The following is a 23,809-nucleotide window of genomic DNA, read 5'->3' on the forward strand; positions in this document are numbered from 1 at the left end:
ACTATTTTAAAGTATAAGTGACAAGTCTCCTTCCCAACTCCTGTCCCCCATATGGCTTGTTCTACCCATTGCAACCACTGATATTTGTTTCTTGTGTATATTTCCATATATAAAAAGCTACTATGAATAAATATTCTTTTTTTCCTTTTTTTCATGATGAAGTAAATATTCTTTTTTTTTTTTTCCTTTTCACAAGGGTTGGCATCGTTATTGTTTTGTACCTTCTTTTTTCACTTCCTCTGGGACACAGAATATTCCTTCATTCTTACCCGCTTCCCCAGTTCTCCTTCGTGGTCGATGGCCACAGTTTATGACCAGTCCCCAGTGAGGCCATGGAGGACACTCCTGCCTGGGGGTGCTACACTCACTGCCACCATGAGTGCTCTTGGACACATACTGTATCTCACTTATCTGCTGTATAAATGTCCAGAAGGGGAATTGGTGGCCCTGTGGGGATGTGCACTTGCAATCTTGATAGCTGTCCCTCTGTGGAGGTGTCCACCTATAGTGTAGGGGATGTCTTGTTTTCCCACCATTCCACCAGTACAGTGTGTGAGCAAACATTCCAATCTAATGGTAAAAATGAGATCTCTGTGTAGTTTCTTTGAATGTCTCTTATTATGAGTGAGGACAAGCCCATTTTCCTCTCAGTACAAATGTCCCTAAGTTCACTGCCTTTGCCCATTTTTCTGCTGGGTTGTTAGAATTTTTCTTCTTGACTTCTAGAAGATCCTTTCTAATTAGAAAGATTGAGCCCTTTGCCTGTCACATGAGCTGCAAATATGTTTTCCCAGAAGTTATTTTTTACTTTGGTTAAGGCATGTTTTCATTGTGCAGATGTTTGTGATTTTTTTTCAGTATCAAAGATATTGATCTTTATTTTGATTGCTTCTTGATTTGGTAGCCTAATTAGAAAGGCCTTCTCCTACTCTCCATTTGTGAAAGAATTTTCATGTGGTGATTGTTAGTTGTTTTATCTTCTCTCTGTGTCCCCTCCCTTTTTTTTCTTTCACAAAGTATTTGAGCTAGATGCAATTTATTCTGGTGTATGTGTGAGATATGAATCCAACCTAATTATTTTCTAGATGATCACCCAGTTTCTCAATACAGTTTATGAAATAGTCATCTTTACTCCTCCCATTGGAGGTGGTGTTTGTATCACAAATTAATTGCCTATGTGTAGTTGAATCTTTTTCTGGACCTTCTGTTCTGCTCTATTGTTTGGTCTCTTCGTGCACCTGTACCACTTTGTTTTAATTATTGGTGCTTTATAATATAATTTTTAGTATATGGTAGAAATAACCCTTTTGTGTTACTTTTTTTTTTTAAGATTTTTTTTTGATGTGGATCATTTTTAAAGTCTTTATTGAATTTGGTACAATATTGCTTCTCTTTTATGTTTTGGTTTCTTGGCCTTGAGGCATGTGGGATCTTAGCTCCCCAACCAGAGATCAAACCCACACCCCCTGCATTGGAAGGCGAAGTCTTAACCACTGGACCGCCAGGGAAGTCCCCCTTTTGTGTTATTCTTAATAATGGATTGCTGAGGGGAAACTCTAAAAAATTAGCATCGAACACTGGGGACAGAGTTCAGTATTGGAGACACATGGCATGGCACTGACAAAAACGACAAGGGTTTCCATCTATGAGCTAGGCCATCCTTCTGCTGTCTAGGCTGAGCCCAAGTAAGTCCTGTATTCATGAGTCACGTTTGTCTTCCAACTCTTGGTCCATATATTCGCATTTACATCTAAGTTATTCGTATATAAAATATTTTTGGTCTTCTTCACCAGAGGTATCATTTTATTTATTTATTTATTTTTACTTACTCTATTTTACTTTAAAAAATTGCCTGCTTTGAAACACTATGCAAGATCTTCGCTTTTTAAGTCAGGATTCCACACAATACTGCTTGCTGTTCACCTAGAAAAATTTGGTGTATGATCTTAAATTTCTCAGTGTCTGCAATTCCATCAACATACCAAACAGAATAAGCCACAGACGGTCAGAGCAGAGATAGACCTGTTCCAGGGCTGCTAGATTACTGATTAATGCTGAAGATCATAATTTAAAATGTTTTGCCTATACTGGGAAAATTTTCAAGAATTACCATAGCTTAAAAAATCCACTTTTCTCATCATACCTAGGTTATCATGGGGATTCTTCTCCCCCCGACCATCTTGTTTTTGGAATTTCGCACCTGTGATGACTTCTCCTATCAAACATCCAAGGAAAATGAAGATGGCAAAGAAAAAGAGGAGGAGACTATGGTCAGTGATGCCCTTGACTCTGAAAGTATCCATCAACTCTCATTTTCAAAACAGTTGTGATTTCTGTCGCCGTGAATTTAGAAACTGCAAGAACTGGGGACATTTTTATAATCCTTGATTTTTTTTTTAAACATCTGTATTGGAGTATAATTGCTTCACAATGGTGTGTTAGTTTCTGCTGTAAAACAAAGTGCATCAGCTATACGTATACATATATCCCCACATCTCCTTCCTCTTGCGTCTCCCTCCCACCCCCCCATCCCACCCCGCTAGGTGGTCACAAAGCACCGAGCTGATCTCCCTGTGCCGTGCGGCTGCTTCCCACTAGCTAGCTATTTTACGTTTGGTAGTGTATATACGTCCATGCCACTCTCTCGCTTCGTCTCAGCTTACCCTTCCCCCTCTCCGTGTCCTCAAGTCCATTCTCTATGTCTGCGTCTTTTATATCCTTGATTTTTGAGGCACCTGTCTGTTAAATATGGTGCTGGAGTCCAAGGCGTTTCCCATCTGGCAGCCTGCTTGCCACGTGCTGTGCTCTGTTTCCAGGATGCGAATGCAGACACTGGCTCGAGAAAGGGGGATGAGGAGAATGAACAAAAAAAGCAAAGAAGTGTTCCCATTGGGACCAAGATCTGTGAATTCTACAATGCTCCTATTGTCAAGTTCTGGTTTTACACGGTAAGTTCCCCGCCCTTAGCCTTCACCATTTAGCATGTTTTAGACATGTCAGAATCAAGGAAATTGTCAAGGGCTTAAAAAAAGTGTTTTTTTAAAAAAATCAATGGATTAAAATTAATTATGAAAACAGAAATGGGACTAACTCAGAATCTTCAACTAAAATTGGATCTAGATAGATATCTTGTCATATACTTATACATAGGAATGTGGCCATCCTAGCCCCAAATACACCATTTCATAAAGCAAAATAGTCATATTCTATTTGCTCAAGATGAAGGATTTTTCAAATGTCTTTAGTAATACAAACTTAGGAAAGTAGAGTTTTATTCCAACAATGAACAAAGATGACTAGTATTTAGAGAGCAAGCTCACAGATGTCATTTTTCAGGAGACTGACGGGGTTACTCAAAGAGTAGGGTTGAACCCAGAGCATGAAGTCCTGGAATAGAGGAGCAGATCAAGGCATCTCTGCTCTCAAGTGCAGGCCACACTGCCCTCATGACCTCACACTCTTCTCCGGCCCCATCAGCGGCCTCTGTCTGGACGGCTCCAGCAGAGCGGTGCACCCAGAACAAGAGTGGTACAGCCTTATGCACGTGGGTGGGCAGGAAAAGTGGGGTGAGGAGACTGGAGCAGCTTGGAAGGCTTTGGAGGAAACTGGCTCAGGTGCAGGCCGTCCCAGCAGGGGTGGCAGGCATGCTGTGGTTCCTGCAACCACTGCGGTCCGGGGGAGGGACAATACTCATGAAGTCCCAAATGCCAAGCAGCAGCACACGCCTGGCACGTCCTGGCACTGCAGTCTCATTAGTGACTGGGTGCGAGCAGGTGATGGGACGTGAGGGGCCAGGTCCAAAGCCATGGACAGGGTGATGGGTGAGGAGGGAAGAAGGCAGAGGCAGAGCTCTGGGGCATGGCACCCAGAGGGCTGCATGGGGACCCAGGCCAACTATAGCCTCGACACCCAACCTTTTGGCAGCCACATCTGGCAATACCACCAAAGCCACAGCTGCCCACCTGTTCTGGTCAGAACCAGCTGAGGACCAGGAAGATACCTGGCCTCCACAGATGCGTATGAAGAGGGCAGGGCCAGGGGGCTGATGAGCCTTGGGCCTCTCCCCAGGGCCTCTCCCCAGGGCCTCTAAATGCTGCCTCTGGATGTGGGGAGGGGGTCGCACATTTTATAGCTTGCCAGGGGTTCCCAGCGCAGCCCCACTTTGAGGACTCTTGCTCCAATCCTCCTGCAAAGACTAGATAGTGGATACATGGGATGCTACCTGTATCCTGGTAAAACTTAAACAATCAGGAGGGGGGCATCTTTAAAAAAAAAAAAAGGCTGAGAATCACAAATATAGTTGCTAGTATACACCCTCCCCCCACCTCCCCAAGACTTCAGAAGGGGCCTGTACCCGTGGTGCGTACAGCTTCAGAGCGAATCAACCTCGGTCATCTTCAGACAACCTCCCTCCACCTCATAGCTCACTCCCATATCCCTCCCAACTCTACATGCCACAAGGATAGGCACCCTGCTGTGGGCACAGCACATCACAGACATATCAGGGCTGACTGAGGGGCCTCAAGACCGGTGTGTGTACCTGGGAAGACACCTCATTGTCAGCCTCCTCCCTTCGAACCTCCCACATCCATCAGCAGTGGAAAGGTTCAAGAAGGAAATTTGCAAGGCAGGGAAGAGTCAGTAACATTTTCCAGTTTCCAGGAATGTAGAGGGCACACCAGTCAACTACTAAAAGTTTCCCGACTCATCATAATTTCGTGCAACTTTATAATTTCCCCTTGAGGCTGATAGTAGCAACAGATACATCTTCATTTAGAGAATGGACTGTCAGTGCCGATATTGCACTAAAGTACAAAATGCCTCCCCATCTGCCTCAAAGTCCTCTGCCTGCACCGGTGATGTGAGTGGAAGTTTTCCTCTAAAGGATTCGGTGCATCTGGAAATGAAAATTTGTCTTAGAAGATGTGTCCACTTGTAAATAGGGTTTCAAAACTTTTTTCAGGCACATGTGACCTCCCCAGACACTGCTCACAGTTTCTGCCTTTCAGATATCTTACCTGGGTTACCTACTGCTGTTCAACTACGTCATCCTGGTGCGGATGGAGCGCTGGCCCTGCCTCCAGGAGTGGATCGTCATCTCCTACATCGTGAGCCTGGCCCTGGAGAAAATTCGGGAGGTGATGTTCCAAAGGCCTGTCCCAGCCCCATCCACCACTGACTTCAGTTCAATTTTTTTTTTTTTTTTTTTGGCTGTGGGGCATGTAGGATCTTAGTTCCCCAACCAGGGATCGGACCCATGCCCCCCTGCAGTGGAAGCACAGAGTCTTAGCCACTGGACCACCAGGGATGTCCCCAGATGTAGCTCCTTATTTTAAAAACGTATCGTGCAAATCCCAAGTGCCGTGGAACTTTTCTTCGAGGTGTCACAATCCCAAGTTGATTCCGTTCCCTTGCTTGAGACTCATACACCTTCTGCTTCCAACTGAATTTGAACTTGGAAATCAAAACACAAGGCAGAATAGATGGTGTTTAGTAATAAAAATAAGTCTGAGAGCCTAGAAAAGCAGCATAAATGCTGCCAGGTACCTGAGATAAACCAATGACTCCAACTGGGTACAAATTTGGGCTCCGTTTTCTCGGAGCTGGAAGTAGAAAGGGAGATGTAGGAGATGACATTTCTCCTGTAACTCAGGACTTTGAACTACACTGTCCTCCCTCCAACCCAGAAGGGGATTCTTGTGCAAGGGGTTTATTAAAGGAGAGCTCCCAGGAGAGCAGAGAGAGGCAACAGGGTGACCAGGTTAGAAGAGGGGACAGGGCTGAGCAAGGTGTGGCTTCAGTGGAATCTGTCCCTGGCCTAATCCTGCAGGGAACTCTGAGTGTATTTAATACTGTAGAGTCTGTCCCACTTTGACCAAAGGGAACAGACTTTTGTACCCACATCAGCCAGCCATCAGCATCTCTGGGAAAGTGGCTGCAATTGCCCAAGGGGGCAGGTGGGAGCCAAACAGCGGCACCTGCAGCAGATGGGGGCTGGGCGCACCCACCTGGTGGAAGCCTCCAGTGCCTCTGGGCAGGCTGCCAGCGCAACTGCTGCAAACAGAGGGAACAAGATTTTCAAAGAAGTGTTGAAAAAGGACAGACACCATCTCTTGCAGACTCTTGTCACAGGAGACTTGAAACTAACATGTAACTTCAAGAGGGCAGCTCCTGCAGGCAGCAGAGGAAATATGGGCCGGGTCCTTTTCCTTCTACTATCATCTGCAAGTTTTAATTCTTTATATCAGCTTATAAAGGGAAAGCTTATAGCCTAGAATAAGTGAACTTGAGAAAGCACACAGCAGAATTTCATATTCTTTCTCCCACTGATAGAGAACCAATATTCTTATTTTGCAATCAGCAGTGACCCTTTCACTGAACTGAAAAATTATCACTGGCCACTTCTTCCCAGGAGAGCTAATTCGAGGCTGTCAGTCTGATGACAGCCCGAGAAACGCAGAGCACCAAATCTAAAATGTTATAACCCATCTCCTACTACTCCTGTTTCTTTTCTGGCTGAGCTTCATTCAAACTTTGCCCACTTTACAACTGGGATCTCCCAGGTGGCCTGCCGTGCCATCTCTAGGGACACCGTGAGCTCACTGAGCATCAGCCATATGCTGACACTGTTCTTTACCCCCAGTTATAGGAAAGAGGGTAGGCGGCCATCAGTCAGAGTGCACAGGTTGTTAAACTAGTGAACGCCTTCTGGGTTGACCCATAAATAGCCACCACCCCGTCCCACCTCTGGAGTCCCCAGACCCTCCCCAGAGTCTCGGTAAGTAAAGGGGTACCACTTTTAAGACCCCCCACCCTGCTGCACGCCCATAGCTGCATACGTGGGGCTTGCTCTAAGTGTGCCCGTGCCTGCTGCTTGTTAAATATTTTCAGGTTTACTCTGAGGAAGTGTCCCTTTAATCAGTGGTGATTTTGAAAGGGTAAGCTCTCAAGCAGGAGAAAATCAAGTTCAGCTTTCCCCTGACTTCCCATCTCTGAGTTACAAAGGAATTTTGGCTGATAAACATTTACCATCCCAGTTCTGCCATCTCCCCTGGGTGGACTGCCCCTCTGTGGGACCACACAGGTTTATCTCTGCTCTAGAGTTTTCCTCCTGGACTAACTCTGGAACGTGGGCTCACAGGCAAGTGTCCAGAGAATTAGAAAAGGGATCAAAAGGCAGCTACTTTAATTACAGCCAGAGGGACATAATTTAGAAGGCATTTCCTGAGAGTTTGTGAAACCCTGACTCTAGGCATACAGAGGATTTTGTGGAATTTCCCTTTCTAGATATGTTTTTCTGCCTGAGAAGATTAGTACTTAGAAGTCTTGAGCAGGAAAGGGGACCAGATGCCCTGGAATGCTGCTCCAGTCCTAATGTCCCAAGATTCTAAGGGGACAAGTCTTCCAATACCACACTCCCTTGTTTTTTGTTCTCTGGCATTTCTTTACAGATTCTCATGTCAGAACCCGGTAAGCTCAGCCAGAAAATAAAAGTTTGGCTTCAGGAATATTGGAACATCACAGACCTCGTGGCCATTTCCATGTTCATGATTGGAGCCATCCTCCGCCTACAGAAGCAGCCCTACATGGGCTATGGCCGTGTAATCTACTGCGTGGATATCATCCTCTGGTACATCCGTGTCCTGGACATCTTTGGTGTCAACAAGTATCTGGGACCCTACGTGATGATGATCGGAAAGATGGTTAGTCCTGACACCCCGTGAGTAACTACAGACACCGAGACTGTGGTTAGGACCTGAGGCCAGGCCTCCAGCATTTCATTTGATCTTTCCCTTGCAGTTGGTTTCCTACAGGAAATGTTCTTTGCTTTAAGATACATAGTTCTTCTATGTACTGACAATTTAATTAAATCCAATTGATGAACATGAGGTTGAGGGCCTACTGTAGGTACATGTATTTCTGACAATAACCCGATACATAACCTCCTAACGTGCAGTAGAAGCCAGAGACAAAGGGGGCCCGGGGTCACCCTCCCCTACCCCTACTCCAGACAGTCTTCCAGCTCATGTGCTCTGGCATGGAGTGCACACAGGCAATTCGTGTGATGAGGTCAAGACAAATCCATGGCAACATTTACTCCAGAACAGGCCATAAAATATGAAACTAAAAATGAACCAGCAGATCATCCTTACATCACTTAAAATAGCCCAAGTGTTGGGACTGGTCCCAGAAGAAAGGAAGTCTTCCAAGCTTAGGAATAACTCTTTGTAGGGCAAGTGGTTTTGAGCAAAGGGATATATAGTTGAGCTAATCCCAGCCAGGGCCCTCATCTTCAGGGATGTTCAAAATTAAGAATTATATAAGGTCAGTATCCATAGTAACCAGAGCATTGCACACTGTAACTACTCACTGTTTGTATAACGAATGAATATCAGTATGTTCTCTCAACTCATGATCTCATTTCCTCCTTAGATATCTACTGCTCTTACTCCTTAGTTTCCCTCACAAATTCCTATATTTTCCCATAATTGTTCCCTTTCTCCATTTGCAGTTGTAGTTACTAGAGGAACTTATTTATGGGTAACAATAGAGGAGAGGAAAGATTGAGAGCATGAGATGAGAACGGCAATGTTCTAGAATAAGGTGTATGCATTGCATGAAGTACAAGAATCAGTAGCCCATGGATGGGATGGAGGGAGGGGAAAGAAGCTTCCTCCATCCTAATTAAGCACTCATAAAGTCTTTGAGGAGCACAATGTAATGAACCACGTGAACTTGGCCCATGAGTCAAGACAGTAAGAGGCCCATTTCCTCTCTCCTCAGATGATTGACATGCTGTATTTTGTGGTCATCATGCTGGTGGTGTTGATGAGTTTCGGGGTAGCCCGTCAAGCCATTCTGCATCCAGATGAGGAGCCTTCTTGGAAGCTGGCCCGAAACATCTTCTACATGCCCTACTGGATGATCTACGGAGAGGTGTTTGCAGACCAGATAGACCGTAAGAATAGAATTCATAGTAAGATTCTCTTCCCTGCTTCCCAAGGCAGATGATCAGTTCCAAATTAATGGAAGAGCCTGTGTTAATTTGGGAACAAAGTGTTTTTTATTCTGCCATAGGCATCAAATTATTTTATGAAGAAATCAGTGCAGATTATGAAATACAGAGTTTTGAGACATCGGTCCTGTCTTCTACTCTGAGAACCACTAACTGGAATTCTGAGTCTACATCCCTTGAGCATGTCCTACACATGAATGTAGTCCCAATGCCAACATCCTAATTTTTCTTCAACCTGAATCTTTCTGCCCTGAGATAGAGCTGGTAGTGTTATTTCAGTCAAATGAGATAGTGACTATTGCCGTGTGTCATCATCCTCTTCTTCAAGCTTCAGAACCCATTTTCCACATAGCTATCCATTTCCTCTTCACTCCTGGAGTGATATTTTTGGATGTTAGCAGAGGAAATGAGCTGCAATCCTGCATGGATTTCTGGGGACTGCAGGCCCCAGCTCTGCCCAGGCTGAGCTGGTAGGTCACAGTGTCTCTTGTGTTGTAGGGAAGTGAAGTTCAAATGCTCTTATGCTATTTCACCCAGACAGTTACGGCATCACCAATGAATGAGCATCTTCAGACCTATTTTCATGTTAGCACCAATATTTTAATTTGCATGTTGTGCTCTGTCAAAAAGCACCAGGTACAATAGCATGGCTGCTACTTCCAGTAGAAGCAGAACCTTCTTGAGAATAGAAGTTTCTGAACATCCTTGCCTTGTAGGAAATGCAGGGTTGTTCGGTATATCTCCACTTAGTGAGACTGATAACCAGTTGCACAATGCCCTCTACCTACTGGCTTTCATCACGTGATTCAGAACACATCCTTATCATGAGTATCTCAGAGTCAGTTAGCAAATGTGTTTGTAGCTTGGTAAACCAGAATGTAAAAATCTAATTTGGTTTCAAAGGAATATTAGCTTCAGTAAACATACATAAATGCTAAAAGTCCCTGGATCCAGATGTAAGTTGTAATATTTTTATTTTCTTTTATTAAATTGGGTAACAAGAGAAGATGGAGAGACAAACTTGAGGCTATTTTCAGTAACACCCTGAAATGTAGGTTTTCAATTCTTGGTCTGATTATTTCATAATAATTTTGGATTTATTTGTGCTTATGATGTGTTTGTGTTGGGATACAGGGAATGCTTGATTGGTCAACCTACATGTTAAAGTGATCATCTGTTAGTAGCCTCATGTCTTTTTCACAGTTTTTTTCACTAGTGAGTTTTACTATTGCTTATGACGTGGTAAAATAAATATTCATGAAATATATATACATATATTTCCTAGAATTAATAATGTGTAAAATTCTCCTAAGTAGATCACTGTTTCCAAGTGTGAATCTGTAATTCCCAAGCTTGAACACTTTACATTTCTTGGCAGCAAAACAGTTCTTGTGTTGTTCATCATTTGTTTGACTTTTCTCTCAACTGTCTTATTTTTTTTCTTCCTTCCTGTCAAAACTAAAAAAAATAAAATGCTGCTTTCCAATCACTCTATAGTCTACGCCATGGAAATTAATCGTAAGTTTATGCATAATTGATGACTCTAGTCCATGAAATGTGTGTATTAATTAGTTTCTTCCTCAGCTAATTACCAATAGTCTTATACCAGTTTCAAATATTTCTCCTGTTTTCTGGTGTCAGTACTTTTTTAAACGATAAGGAAGTGAAAAGTAAATAGACTATAAATTCATGGATATTACTTCACTAATTACTGTTGTGATCATCCTATCTTTTTCTTCAGAAAACAAGTCCCATATGATCAAAGTGGCATTTCAAATGAGCAGAGAGAGAAAAGATTCTTTTTCAAACATCACTCAGAACAGTCAATTAATGGATTGGAGGCTAGAGGGGATCCGTACCTCCTACCTCACAATAAAATTATTTTCAAAGTTAATGTACAAATGACCAAGAAGACAACATAAGTTAATGTTAAATAATTAGAAGACCCAATCACTTTCTAATGGATAACAGTAAAGAAACCATAGACGCATAGATAGATGCGTCTGCTTAGAAATGAAGAACTTCTGTACATGACAAACACAACACAGAAATGAGAAAATGTTTACAAATATAACAAGTTAAGAATGACTATCTATGAGTGCAGAAATGAGTTCCTTATCTCCTTTGTATGAATTGATATTTTTCACATGGAAAATTATTGCTTATGAAATCAGAAAAAAACCATAGTAAAAAAGAAATAGGCCCTTTAATAGCATAGGTCAGTTTATTTATTCTTTTCATTCTATGTAAAAGTCAAGCACAAAAAAACAGACTCTCGTTTCAGCTCCTTGTGGTGACAACCAGTACGATGAGGAGGGCAAGCGGCTCCCTCCCTGCATCCCGGGCGCCTGGCTCACGCCCGCCATCATGGCTTGCTACCTGCTGGTGGCCAACATCCTGCTCGTGAACTTGCTCATCGCCGTTTTCAAGTGCGTGTCACCACTGACAACCGTATATTTGTTATTTATTATTTTACAGATTTTCAGTGTAATCTCAGAAATCTCCCAGGCTGCCCAGGATTTACATGGAATTCCACTAGGGCTTTCAAATGTGTAGAATTTTTCACAACGTTTTTTTGTTCAACTGTAATCAGCCTTCATGTATTCCTAAATCAAGAGTTGACACTTAAATACATTTAAATTCAATCTTGGTTAGTATTTTAACACTTTTGGGATGATTTTGTTTTTTTTGTTTTTCTGTTTTTTTGCGGTACACGGGCCTCTCACTGTTGTGGCCTCTCCTGTTGCGGAGCACAGGCTCCGGACACACAGGCTCAGCGGCCATGGCTCATGGGTCCAGCCGCTCTGCGGCATGTGGGATCCTCCTGGACCGGGGCACGAACCCACATCCCCTGCATCGGCAGGCGGACTCTCAACCACTGCGCCACCAGGGAAGCCCCTTGGCATGTATTTTAATCTAATGAAAATATTTTCTTAGATGAAAGTCTCCTGAGACAGAGAAGATTTATCAAACTGAGCCTTGAATTCATTATCAGAGGCACAGAAAGCAAAGTTAATTTCATAGGCTGTGACAATTACTGTACTATTATATGAAATATTTTTCTTATCACTTACCGAATAGAAGATAAAATGGCCTAAGAAAGAAAAGGCTTAAAATCCACAATCAAATTTCTTGTAAAACTTGCCCCTTTTGGCATGATATGTTGAGGATGTGACCATGCTTAATAAATGTTGGAAAAATTTATTTTAGTTTCTAAGATGAAAAATATAAGGAAAAAATCCTTCACAGAAATACAGACTCTCAGAGCTGACCAGGGCATTGGAGAGAATCTGGTTACACTCCAGACTTGACAGATGAGAAAATGAAGGTTGACAGAGGTTAACTGACTTTTCTAAGGTCCCCGTGTAGACAACACGCTTGATCAGGATTCCAACAATTCTAGGCTTACTGCCTCCCACTGGAAACTCAAAGAAGACAAAGACTGTACCTACCCAACATCCAAAATAACCCACCTTCGATCAAAATGTTCGGTAATTAATCAACTCGGTTCCAAAAAAATGTAGTCAGCTAGTTTAAATACTTCAAAATGCTTAGTGGGATGGCTCATACCTTTAAATATATGAAATAAAATTTCCTGAGCAGTCAGTAGACTGTGGTGTGGTTTTGCAAGAAAGCAATGGGTAGCAATTTCAATACACTTAATTCTTAATTATTTATATGAGTAAAATGTCCTTGAATGTTGGTAAGCCACGCTGATAGATAAACCAAAAGACAGGTCACTCAGAGTCAGTACTAACTCGTGGAATGACCCCAAAAGGCCATTTCATCGCATATTTTCAATTCAGTGTAATTCTGATTGCCGTGGGAAATCACAATTAAAAGTAATACAACTAACTAAACATGTATTCTTTTTAAAGCAATACCTTCTTTGAAGTAAAGTCAATATCCAACCAAGTGTGGAAATTCCAGCGTTATCAGCTGATTATGACATTTCATGACCGGCCAGTCTTGCCTCCACCAATGATCATTTTAAGCCACGTCTATATAATCATTATGCGTCTCAGCCGCCACTGCAGGAAGAAAAGAGAAGGGGACCAAGATGAACAGGATCGTGGATTGAGTATGTGCAAGACACTTTCATTTCTATCTTGGGCTAATCTAGAAAGACTATTCTAATTGGATACCTGCATGGAAATCTCCTTAAACTACTTAAATGTGTGAAAACACAGCACTCTATCCAAATGCTATTCTTTGCAGAATGCTTCTCATTTTATGCTGATATTATTCTAGTTCATTTATTAGTAATTCATATCACTGAAAGTCCACTCGTGAAGAGATGAGAAATTGAGACAGTTCTTGAAAATAACTTTTCTCTATAAAGCCAATGTTCCTTTCAAAATGGTTTTATACATATAAATTTATGTATTTATTTATTTTTGGCTGCGTTGGGTTCTTGTTGCTGCGCGAGGGCTTCCTCTAGTTGCGGTGGTTGGTGGTACTTTTCTTTGCGGCGCGTGGGCTTCTCATTGCGGTGGCTTCTCTTGTTGCGGAGCACGGGCTCTAGAGCACAGGCTCAGTAGTTGTGGCGCAGGGGTTAGTTGCTCCACGGCATGTGGGATCTTCCCGGACTAGGGCTCGAACCCGTGTCCCCTGCGTTGGCAGCCGGATTATTAACCACTGCACCACCAGCGACGTCCTCAAAATGTTTTAGTGTGTTGCATCTAAAGAGAATGGGAAAATACTCCTGTCCACTTGACTCTATCCATAAAATACATGCAAAACGTTTTCCGGAAAATCATACTTGGTTTCGCTTTCCGAATAGCTGTAATTTGGATTTTTGTGTTAAAAAGTGAGCCATTTAGCTCCAGCAGAAATATCAGTATGATTGCTGCATATTACAAGGAGTCTTTGTGTGATATGGCGGGAGCAGGGAGCTGCCTGCAGGGGATGGGGACGGGAGCTTGGTTAAAGGCGGGCTGTGAAATTCGAAAGGGTGCATCTGCCTGGCTGGTTTCTCACGTGGCAACCGCTTCTGCCTTTGCACAGAGCTGTTTCTCAGCGACGAGGAGCTGAAGAGGCTGCACGAGTTCGAAGAGCAGTGTGTCCGGGAGCATTTCCAGGAGAAGGAGGACGAGCAGCAGTCGTCCAGCGAGGAGCGCATTCGCGTCACCTGTGAGAGGTGCGCCTGGGGCGTGGCCACCGCGGGGCACGGGCGCCGGCGCGGGGCGCAGGGCCAAAGGATGCGGCTCCTCCGTCCAGTCTAAGGGGAATGCCAAGTCCATTTACACATTCATTCCCAGTTCTCCTGTTGACTCAACTTTGGCTTTTGAACGTGTTCCCCACCCCCCAAAGTAGTGTGAAAGTTCCAAACGATGGTTATATATTGTATATAGAAGTGAATGATGACATTTATCACAAATATTCCAGGCCAAAACCAAACCAAAACAAACAAAACCCTGATGGGCGCTTTTACAATACAATACATGGAGAGAACTGTCAGGTGCAGGGCTGTGTAACTGCTGGGGACGTTTCTCCACGCCCTTGACATATGTTGTTGCCTTGGCCAAGTGTGGTCGGCCCCAGCTTGACCTCCTGATCCTGACTTGTGCTCTCCTTGCACCTTCCCAACACCTTTCCAACCTCACGGAGCAGACGTACAGGAGGGGCAGAGGCGTCTGTCTTGGGTACCCAGCCAGATCAGCATCATCAGGATGTCAGTGCTTACTACGTGGGGAATGGACGGCTTGCCTGTATGGGGCAGTGAGTAAATGAGCAGAGGAGGGCAGGTCAGGGAGGAACAGAAAGGGTCATGTGTTCCATACTTTATAGTATTCCTTTTCCTGCAGCTGCGAACTGCAGAGCAACCAGCAAAGGTAGACGGGAACGATCAACCCGCACTAGAGACATTTTTTGAATCATAATTTTTGAGAACGTTGATCACTTCATAAAAGCAACTGAAGCTTGTTAAAGAGCATGAGAATTGATAAAACGTTGTTCCAAAGAGTTTAGTCAACAATGCATGTAGAAGGATGAGCGTGGCGAGGGAGACATGCCTAAGGGGATTCCAGAGCATCATTCTATCCTGGAGTCTTCAGCATTACAGTTTTCTGATACCGTGTATATCGTCTGATATACGTGTGTATATCAAGAAACATAAAAACATGGTAGGACTTCAAGAGAATATTTCAGCACATACTTCCCAATCAGGGGCCCCAGCAATTATAGCAGAATTCATGATACACTGTGAAATCTTCGCGGTGGGTGTTCAGGCCAGTGCCTCCACCTCAGCCCACAGGAGGGATGATGCCCCTGGCAGCTGCAGAGCTCTACCCCTCCCGCCCTCCTAGATCTAGTCAACTTGCAATCCTACCAGCCAAACTCAAAGGTTATCTGCACCAACCTTCGGCCTTAATAAGGTATATTTTCAATAAAACTTTGGAACACTTCTTTGCTATTTTACTGGTAATTACTAACCTTTCAAGATATAATCATGATTTCATTACGAGAAAGATAAGGTGCCCCTATCTTGATAACCTAACTTCCACTTTCTAGGTAGACATTAACTTGAATGGAATCACAGGCGTAATTTACCATGGGTGGAAATGGTATTCTCTTTCACCCTGCCTCCTCCCCTTCTCCCTTCCCAGAGCAGTGTTTGGATTTTTACCCTTTTTGGACCAAGGCTCCAGGGATGTGGTTATCAGGTCACTACCAAATTGCATTTTCCCCTTGGGGCTCCGAGCACACGTAAGAGGAATGAAAGTGCGCGGGGCGGTAAAAACAGGCTACTTCCTGTTTGCCTTGGCTGAGCTCCCCAGGGGGTGACGGGAGCACATTCCTGCCCCTCCGGTTCCCTTTGTTGACTCTTTCTTGGCTGAATCATAGGTGAACACCACAGACAGAAAGAGGAGGTCCAGAAAAGGGAGCTTTCCTTCACCCTTAACCAGGACCTCTGGGGAGCAAGAGATGGTGGGAGAATGGGAAAAATTAGTTATTTCTACCTAACTGTTGGCACGAGTGATGACTTTTTTTTTCTTTTCTTTTATTGAGGTATAGTTGATTTACAGTGTTGTGTTAGTTTCAGGTGTACAGCAAAGTGATTCAGTTATACATATACATATATCTACTCTTTTTTAGATTCTTTTCCCATATAGGTTATCACAGAATATTGAGTAGAGTTCCCTGTTCTGTAAAGTAGGTTCTTGTAGGTTATCTGTTTTATATACAGTAATGTGTATATGTTAATCCCAAATTCCTAATTTATCTACTTTTTCTGTAGTCGCTTTTTTTTTTTTTTTTTTTTTTTTTTTCCACACTTCCACTTAAACTTTTCCCACTAGTCTTTGCCCTAGGCCAGATTTTTAGAAACTCATCTCAATGAGATCATGAATGGCCGTCATTTTTAAAGAGCTATGCATCGCGGTTAACTACTCTTTTAAGGTATCAACTGGGCCACATAAAACAATGGCTTCCTATGTAAATGTGTATGCATTTTCTCAGAGTTTTGGAGAACAAGTGTTCAGTTTGCTTACATGCCTTCATTTCTTATATGTCTCACATATCAAACCATCATCAGAGAGATTTGCAGGTACACAGGGACAATCACAACTTGAGGTTTAAAAGGGGATAAAAGTTTTTGTGCAAAATCTAATGAATACACGGGATGAGGGGACCCGAACCACTTCTAGTCAGGTCCCCAAGGATAACATGGATCCTCCAAATGTGTGAAGGATGCTTTCTAAGACCTTTGGAATCCACAAACATTACACACGTACAAATATCATTTAACAGATGGATTCTCCTTTACAAAAGGCAACCTAGCACAGTGGTTAGGACAGCTTTGGAGTATATATATATATATAAATTCTTTTTCAGATTCTTTTTCCTCATAGGTTATTACAAGGTGTCGAATATAGTTCCCTGTGCTATACAGTAGGTGCTTGTCACTTATCTATTCTCTACATAATAATGTGTATCTGTTAATCCCAAATACTTAATTTATCCCTCCCATCAGTGATTACTTTTAAAATCAAATTTCTGAGTACTCAGATGTTTCTGCCATTTCTTTAATCTTCCTTATAGATTTGGTTGCTTTCATTTTCTGCGTCACCATTTGCCGTTTGATGATTTTCCTGTTCTTCTCTCAGTGGGACCGGCCTCAGCACCATGCAGATGGCAGGGTCTGGTTAGGGGTTAGCATCTGTGATCAACACCATTGGTGTCTGTCCCTTCCTGACCTCCCTGTGGTCCGGGCACCTTGCAAAACCTGGGCCAGTCATTTGCAAACGTGTTCACACCAGAAGTTTACACACGTGTCGTGCTCCTCCATGCAGGGTGCTTTGAGGGCTTAGGTTCAGGAACCAAATTCATGGCTTTCCCCTATTGCTTGGAAAGGTATATATAAAATTCTACCAAACTAACCATTTATTTTTATTATAGAATTTCAACATTTTGTAAATTCCAACATTCAGTCCCTCAAGAAGAGATGTACCATGTGACTCAGTTTTTAGCTAACACAGCACTGGTTGCAGCCGGGCATTTAACCCAAAGCCCCAGCCACCAGCCCACTCAGCTGTCTCAGGGCACTGCCCTCAGGCTTTTCCTCCCAAAACATCTCCCCTGTGCTCCATGAATAGCACCACTGCCATCTCATTCAGCAAGACAGTCACTGGCAAAGCATTTGGAGTCCTCCCTCTTCTGCACTAACAATCCCCAAGTCGATAACTTCCTCTCACGTATAAATCATGGTCTACCCACATCTTTCCTTCTCTACCTTTAGCACCTGAGTACAAGCCAGCATCATTTTTCACTTGGGTTCCTGCAGCTCTCCCCTCAGAAATCAGTCCTCGGAATTCAGTCCTGGTCTTTCAGTCCATTTTACACCAGAGAGACTCTAACCCACCCCCACAGCTCCCATCACCAGCTCGCCTGAAAAGCCCCCTCAGTGGCTCCCACTGCTCCTGGGCCCATGAGGCCCTGTCATCTGTCCAGCCGCACCCTGGACTGTCCGCCCCTCATGCTCAGTCCTCCAGTCTTGCTGCCCCTCTTCCACCTCCTCAAAGCCACTGCTTTCTTCCTGCCGCAGGGACTTTGCACATCCTCTTCCCTCCACCTGCTCATCTTTTGGAACTCTGCCCAAATGCCAATTCCTTCTGGCAAACTTCCCTGACCGCTTCACACCTTAGTAGACTAGGTCAGGGCTCTTGGAGTCTAAGCCCCATGAAGGCAGGGACCAGCTACAAATTCCACTCACCATGGTGTTCCCAGAGCCTGCAGATGGCCATGTTAGCAGGAGCTTGATGTTTTGGAATGAATGAATGACTCCAAAGTTTATCTCTTGATTTGAATGCAACTTTCTGTCCTGTCCTCCATGAGTTCCCTCCTGGAATATCAGATACGAAACCAACGATGCTCCCTCTGGATTCAAAACTTTGGTTTTACTCTTAGGAATGAGGAACAACCTCAGTATGCAAATGATTCTGGTCCCTGTAAAAGGAAGGATCCTTCAGATCAGTAAGATCATAACAAGAGTTGGTGTTGGTACATGTTGTCTCTTTGCCCAAAGACATAATATCAGATAAGCAAGAGGGCTGGTGTGGGGACAGCATTTACAAATAACTTCCCAGCACGACCAAGGTAGAACTGGTCAACCTAAACATTCTATTCTCGTCTCACCAGTTTAATAACTGGTAACAAGTATCCCTATCAATTGGAGCTTGAAGCCCACCTCTGTGTCTCTCGCAAACCCACTGTCGAACACACCGTTCTTTTTGTGCTTTGGCATCCCCATCACTGGTCCACAGGTTCCAGAGCAATTGAGTTGGAAAGAATCCTTTCTGACAAAACTTTGTTAGAGATTCAGCTTCCTTTTCTCGAACAATGAGAATTATGTAACCCAGTGTGTTTACCTTTTTTCATGGCTTAAAGGAAGCTTAGCACCAAATTTAATATTTAATTATAACAAGTGTATTATTGTAAGGTTTGGGAATGTGTGGTGTATATTGCTCTCCTTATCTCCTCTACTCTTTCATATATTTTATAACATTTACATAAATTTATTTTCTATGTCTGATATTTCAAAGTATGCAGGATATAACTCATAAATCACACATTTTAAATGCAGTTGGTCCTATACTTAAGGAGCTATAGGTCGTAGAGTAGCCAAACCTATAATAGCAGGTTCTGATTCCCCCAAAACCGTCTGGGTTAAGTGGTTTCTTATCATATTTGTGGATCTGGGTTAAGGTCTTGGGTTTCCTGTCGGCTTGATGGGAAATCAGCAGTTGATCTTGAGATCTTCTTTGGCGTCCTCTTCCCAAGTGACCAGGAAGAGAAGATTATGGTAAGAAAGACCCTGACAAGAAAGACAAGGAGAGAAACAAGACAGTAATTAGAAAAAGACCTGAAAGAAAGATCAGTCTTAGAAAGGAGGTGGTGATTCCTCTGATGGAGAGAAAGCCGTCCAAAGGCACACACGTAGGGATGGAGAAGGTTGGGGAAGAGCTCACCTGAATGCCTTAATCTTATAAATTAAAGAGTCAAGGGTGCTTGGATGATGGGGGAGGGGTGGGATGAAGTGGTGGAGTTTTGACACGCCTAGTAAATGACAATCTTGTCCCTTACCTGACTCTGAAAGCCAATTTAGAGAAAGACACAGAAATCAGACAGAGGTTAAAATCTCAGCTTTATTAGTAATAAATGTTGTGCTAGATGGTGTGGTCCAGTTCTTGCCAAATGCACACCGCAGACGTAGATGTCCCCACCCAGTCACAGGCAGCACCAGCAGCCTGCAGGCCTCCCTTCTTCCCTGCTAAGCTTACCGTTCGACCTAGACAAAGTGAGAATCCACGCTTCCTGCAGGCAGCTGGCTCCCAAAGAGAGAGAGAGAGGCATACTCATGTCCTGGTCCCCAAACTCCAGCCAGAAAATTAATTCTCTCAAGAGTAAATGAGGGACTTACCTGGTGGCGCAGTGGTTAAGAATTCGCTGCCAATGCAGGGGACACAGGTTCGAGCCGTGGTCTGGGAAAATCCCACATGCTGCGGAGCAACTAAGCCCATGAGCCACAACTACTGAAGCCCGCACACCTAGAGCCCGTGCTCCCCGACAAGAGAAGCCACCGCAATGAGAAGCCCATGCACCGCAACAAACAGTAGCCCCCACTCACCGCAACTAGAGAAAGCCCGCGCGCAGCAATGAAGACCCAACACAGCCAAAAATAAATTTATTTTTTAAAAAAAGAGTAAATGAAAGACTGAATCACCCAATTGACCAAATGAAACCCAAATGAAAAAAAAAAAATGAAAGCAATATAAGAGACCTATGGGATAATATAAAACGTGCCAATCTATACATAATAGGGATCCTGGAAGGAGAAGAAAGAGAAAAGGGGATTGAAAATGTATTTGAAGTAATTATGGGCTCTCACATGTATTAATGTTGATTTTGTCAGGGATTGCATTCTGTGTTCTAGTGAACAGGCCCTTCCTTCTACACAAAGCAAGTGTGTGACTCTGAGTACACTAATTTTTGTCATTTGTTAAATGGATCTGATTGAGCTGTAGCCAGATTGACTGATGCATCTTTACTAAAGTGCATGTGACAACACAAAAAATAAAAAAAGAATACCCTGCCTGGTAAGAGTGTTGTATGCCTGAGGCCTTGGGCCAAGCAGTATCAGTTTGGTCAAATAGTTTATGCTAACAATATGATTCATGGTGAATGCCTATTTTTTCCTGGGGATCTGGAGTTTGAACAGCTGAGATAAATCATGCTGGCACTGCATGTCTACATGACTGATCCCCAGTAAAAACCCTGGACACCAAGGCTCAGGTGAGCTCCTCTAGTTCCCTGGTTGCACATCTTATCACAAATCATTGCTCAGAGAATTAAGCACATCCACGCAACTCCCCTGGGAAAGAAGTTTTGGAAGCTTGCACCTGGTTTCTCCTGGAAATCATGCCCCACACATCTTTCCCTTTTCTCTCTTTTAATTTCTATCCTTTTACTTCAATAAACCACAGCCACAAGTGTAATAAAAATAAAAAAAATTATAGCTGAAAACTTCCAAAACCTAAAGAAGGAAACAGATATCCAGATACAGAAAGCAAGCACAGAAGGTCCCAAACAAGATAAACCCAAACAGACCTGCACCAAGACATAGTATAATAAAAATGGCAAAAGTTAAAGATAAAGAGAGGATTCTAAAGGCAGAAAGAGAAAAACAAAGAGTTAATTACAAGGGAAACCCCATAAGGCTATCAGCTTATTTCTCTGCAGAAACATTGCAGGCCAGAAGGGAGTGGCAAGATATATTCAAAGTCCTGAAAGGGAAAAATCTGCAACCTAGGATACTCTACCCAGTAAGATCATCATTTAGAATAGAAGGAGAGAGAAAGAATTTCTCTGACAAGCAAAAACTAAAAGAATACAGCAATGTCAAACCCGTCCTACAGGAAATATTGAAAGGTCTTCTCTAAATAGAAAAGAAGTAAGAATCTATACAAAAGAGAAAATCACAATTAGAAAGTAAACCACTTAAGTAAGCCAGTACACAGATTAAATGAAATGCTGGAGAGAGGCCAGGAGTTTTACAGTCATGGAAAATTCTGACACATAAGAAGAAGCAATAAGAATGGTGGAAAGAAACCCGCCCAGCAACATTACAGACTTGAAGCCAGTAAGGAGGATTTGAGTTCACCTTGAGGGAAAATACAGTAGGAAAGTTGCTAGCTGAGAGATTGCCTGGTGGGAATAATGGCAACCCAGCTGTGACTTTGTATTGGGCCAAGTCAATGTGGCTCCATGACTCTCATAGGTGACCGTGACATACTATAGCCCAAGGGCAAGGATGCAGAAAATGAGTGATGCATGAGGCACAGCGAAAGGAAGGTTGATGGGACCTTGCGGGTACCATGGTGATGTCAGGGTTTGCAAATGGCAGCATAAACATATTACATCACCTCCAGCCACCATTTATTCCTGCCCAGCCCTGGAGTCCTAGTCGTGATAGATGAAGGCTTAGGGATTGTCACTACTATGTTGGAAGTAAGGGAGAGACAACCCAGGATATATCAATAAAAGCTTCACTGAGTGCCTGACCCGAGTCTGGCCAGAGTAAAGAACATAGTCAGAAAAGGCTAATGATTTAGATGATCTGAATTCTAGAAATCAAGAAGGTCTGAGGTGTGGCAATGTTGTTGTGTATAAATGATGCAGCATAGAGGTAGAATCCCAGAGAGCTTAATATTCTTTCAGCAACTACTCAGACTTTTGCTTACTAAAAAGAATGAGGACAGAAGACTTAAGACTTGAGTCTTGTTCTTTGTTTAGTCTTTCACATATAAAAGTTCCGTAAGTAAGCACAACCAGGTTCTACCCTGGCTGTTCTCTCTACAATTACTAAACTTAAAAGGCAGCCCCATATGAAGAAGCAGATGGAAATTAAAATAGCTGAATGTAGAATTTGGACAGGATGAGACAACTTTATGACCTATAGACCTGAAATAAAATGACAGGGTAGGAATAGTCTTAAAACTCAATATAGGCGACCATGGGATCTTGAAACATGGGTTTCGTCAAGTATGAACTGGACCTTGTTGCTCCACTAACATTACGTTTTTGTGTTAACTTTTAACTCTATCATTAAGGAAATGTCCCCATGTAATTGATGAGATGCCTTGCAGGTAAAGGGTGATCGTTGCACATGAAAAGATGACTGTACATAAAACAAGTTTTAATAACTGGCTTACTACAGAGCTCCCAACATCTATGTTCTGTTCTTAGGAAAGACACACAGGACTCTTACCTTAAGAACGTGAATTTGGACATTATATTTAATAGATCAGAGTCTATGAAAGTCCAATAAAGTTATTCCCTACTTAGGCATATATTCTCTTGGAAGTCACTACAGAAGTTCCATAAATGTATAGATTGTTGTGCCTATTATTTGAATGGAATGGAAAACATTATTCACAGTGCCTTAACAAAAATGCATTTTAGTTAAACTCCTTTCATGTTTAGTGGTATAAGATTCAAAATCAAAACCCCTAGGTGCTAGATGTACTGAGATATGGATAAAAAATATTTGAAGATTTGTAACCACCCCTACTCATATGGTCACGTCATTCTATACCTGTTCAGCACCTAGAGTTCGGGGAGTACTTGCACTGAAAAGGTTTTGAAACTAAACTGAAACTGAAATCACAGCCCACAGAAAGCATCCATAAAAGATAAAAAATGATAAACTGGATTTCATCAAAATAAAAATCTTTCACTCTACAAAAGACACTGCTAGAACAATGGGAAACAAGGTACAGACTGGGAGAAAACATATGCAAATCATACATTTGCTGTAGGACTTGGGTACAGAATATCTAAAGAACTCTCAAAACAATAATAAGGGGGAAGTGACCCGATGAAAAATGGGCCAAAGGTTAGAAGAGACACACCGGGGAAAACATAAGTTTGGCAAATAAGTATATGAATCGATGTTCAACATTATTAGTTATTAGTGAAATGCAAGTTAAAACTACGATGAGATAATTCTACACACATATTACAGTAGCTAAAATTTTTAAATATCAGTAATACCAAGTGCCCAAAAGGACACTGGTACACATATACTGCTCGTGGGAATATAAAATTCTGAAAAATGGTCTGGTAGTTTCTTTTTTTTTTTTTTATTGAAGTCTAATTGATTTACAATGTTGTGTTAATTTCTGCTGTACAGCAAAGAGACTCAGATATATATATATATATATATATATATATGTATGTATGTATATATATATATATATATATATATATATATACACACACACACACACATTT

The 23,809-nt window shown here is 42.6% G+C and overlaps 1 protein-coding gene across 1 annotated transcript in view; it reads left to right on the top strand.

Annotated features, from left to right (window-relative positions):
• TRPM1 (transient receptor potential cation channel subfamily M member 1) overlaps positions 1 to 23,809 on the top strand; it is a 103,993-nt gene that overhangs the window by 73,147 nt on the left and 7,037 nt on the right. Inside the window, exons 19-27 of the mRNA XM_007456426.1 lie at positions 2,148 to 2,270; positions 2,817 to 2,948; positions 5,010 to 5,138; positions 7,452 to 7,703; positions 8,785 to 8,959; positions 10,514 to 10,534; positions 11,301 to 11,445; positions 12,895 to 13,097; positions 14,024 to 14,156. Coding sequence (XP_007456488.1) covers positions 2,148 to 2,270; positions 2,817 to 2,948; positions 5,010 to 5,138; positions 7,452 to 7,703; positions 8,785 to 8,959; positions 10,514 to 10,534; positions 11,301 to 11,445; positions 12,895 to 13,097; positions 14,024 to 14,156 — 1,313 coding nt within the window. The remainder of the gene's footprint in view (positions 1 to 2,147; positions 2,271 to 2,816; positions 2,949 to 5,009; positions 5,139 to 7,451; positions 7,704 to 8,784; positions 8,960 to 10,513; positions 10,535 to 11,300; positions 11,446 to 12,894; positions 13,098 to 14,023; positions 14,157 to 23,809) is intronic.

The sequence above is a fragment of the Lipotes vexillifer genome, unplaced genomic scaffold (genome assembly GCF_000442215.2).
Source record: "Lipotes vexillifer unplaced genomic scaffold, Lipotes_vexillifer_v1.1 scaffold1467, whole genome shotgun sequence".
NCBI classification, from domain to species: domain Eukaryota; kingdom Metazoa; phylum Chordata; class Mammalia; order Artiodactyla; family Lipotidae; genus Lipotes; species Lipotes vexillifer.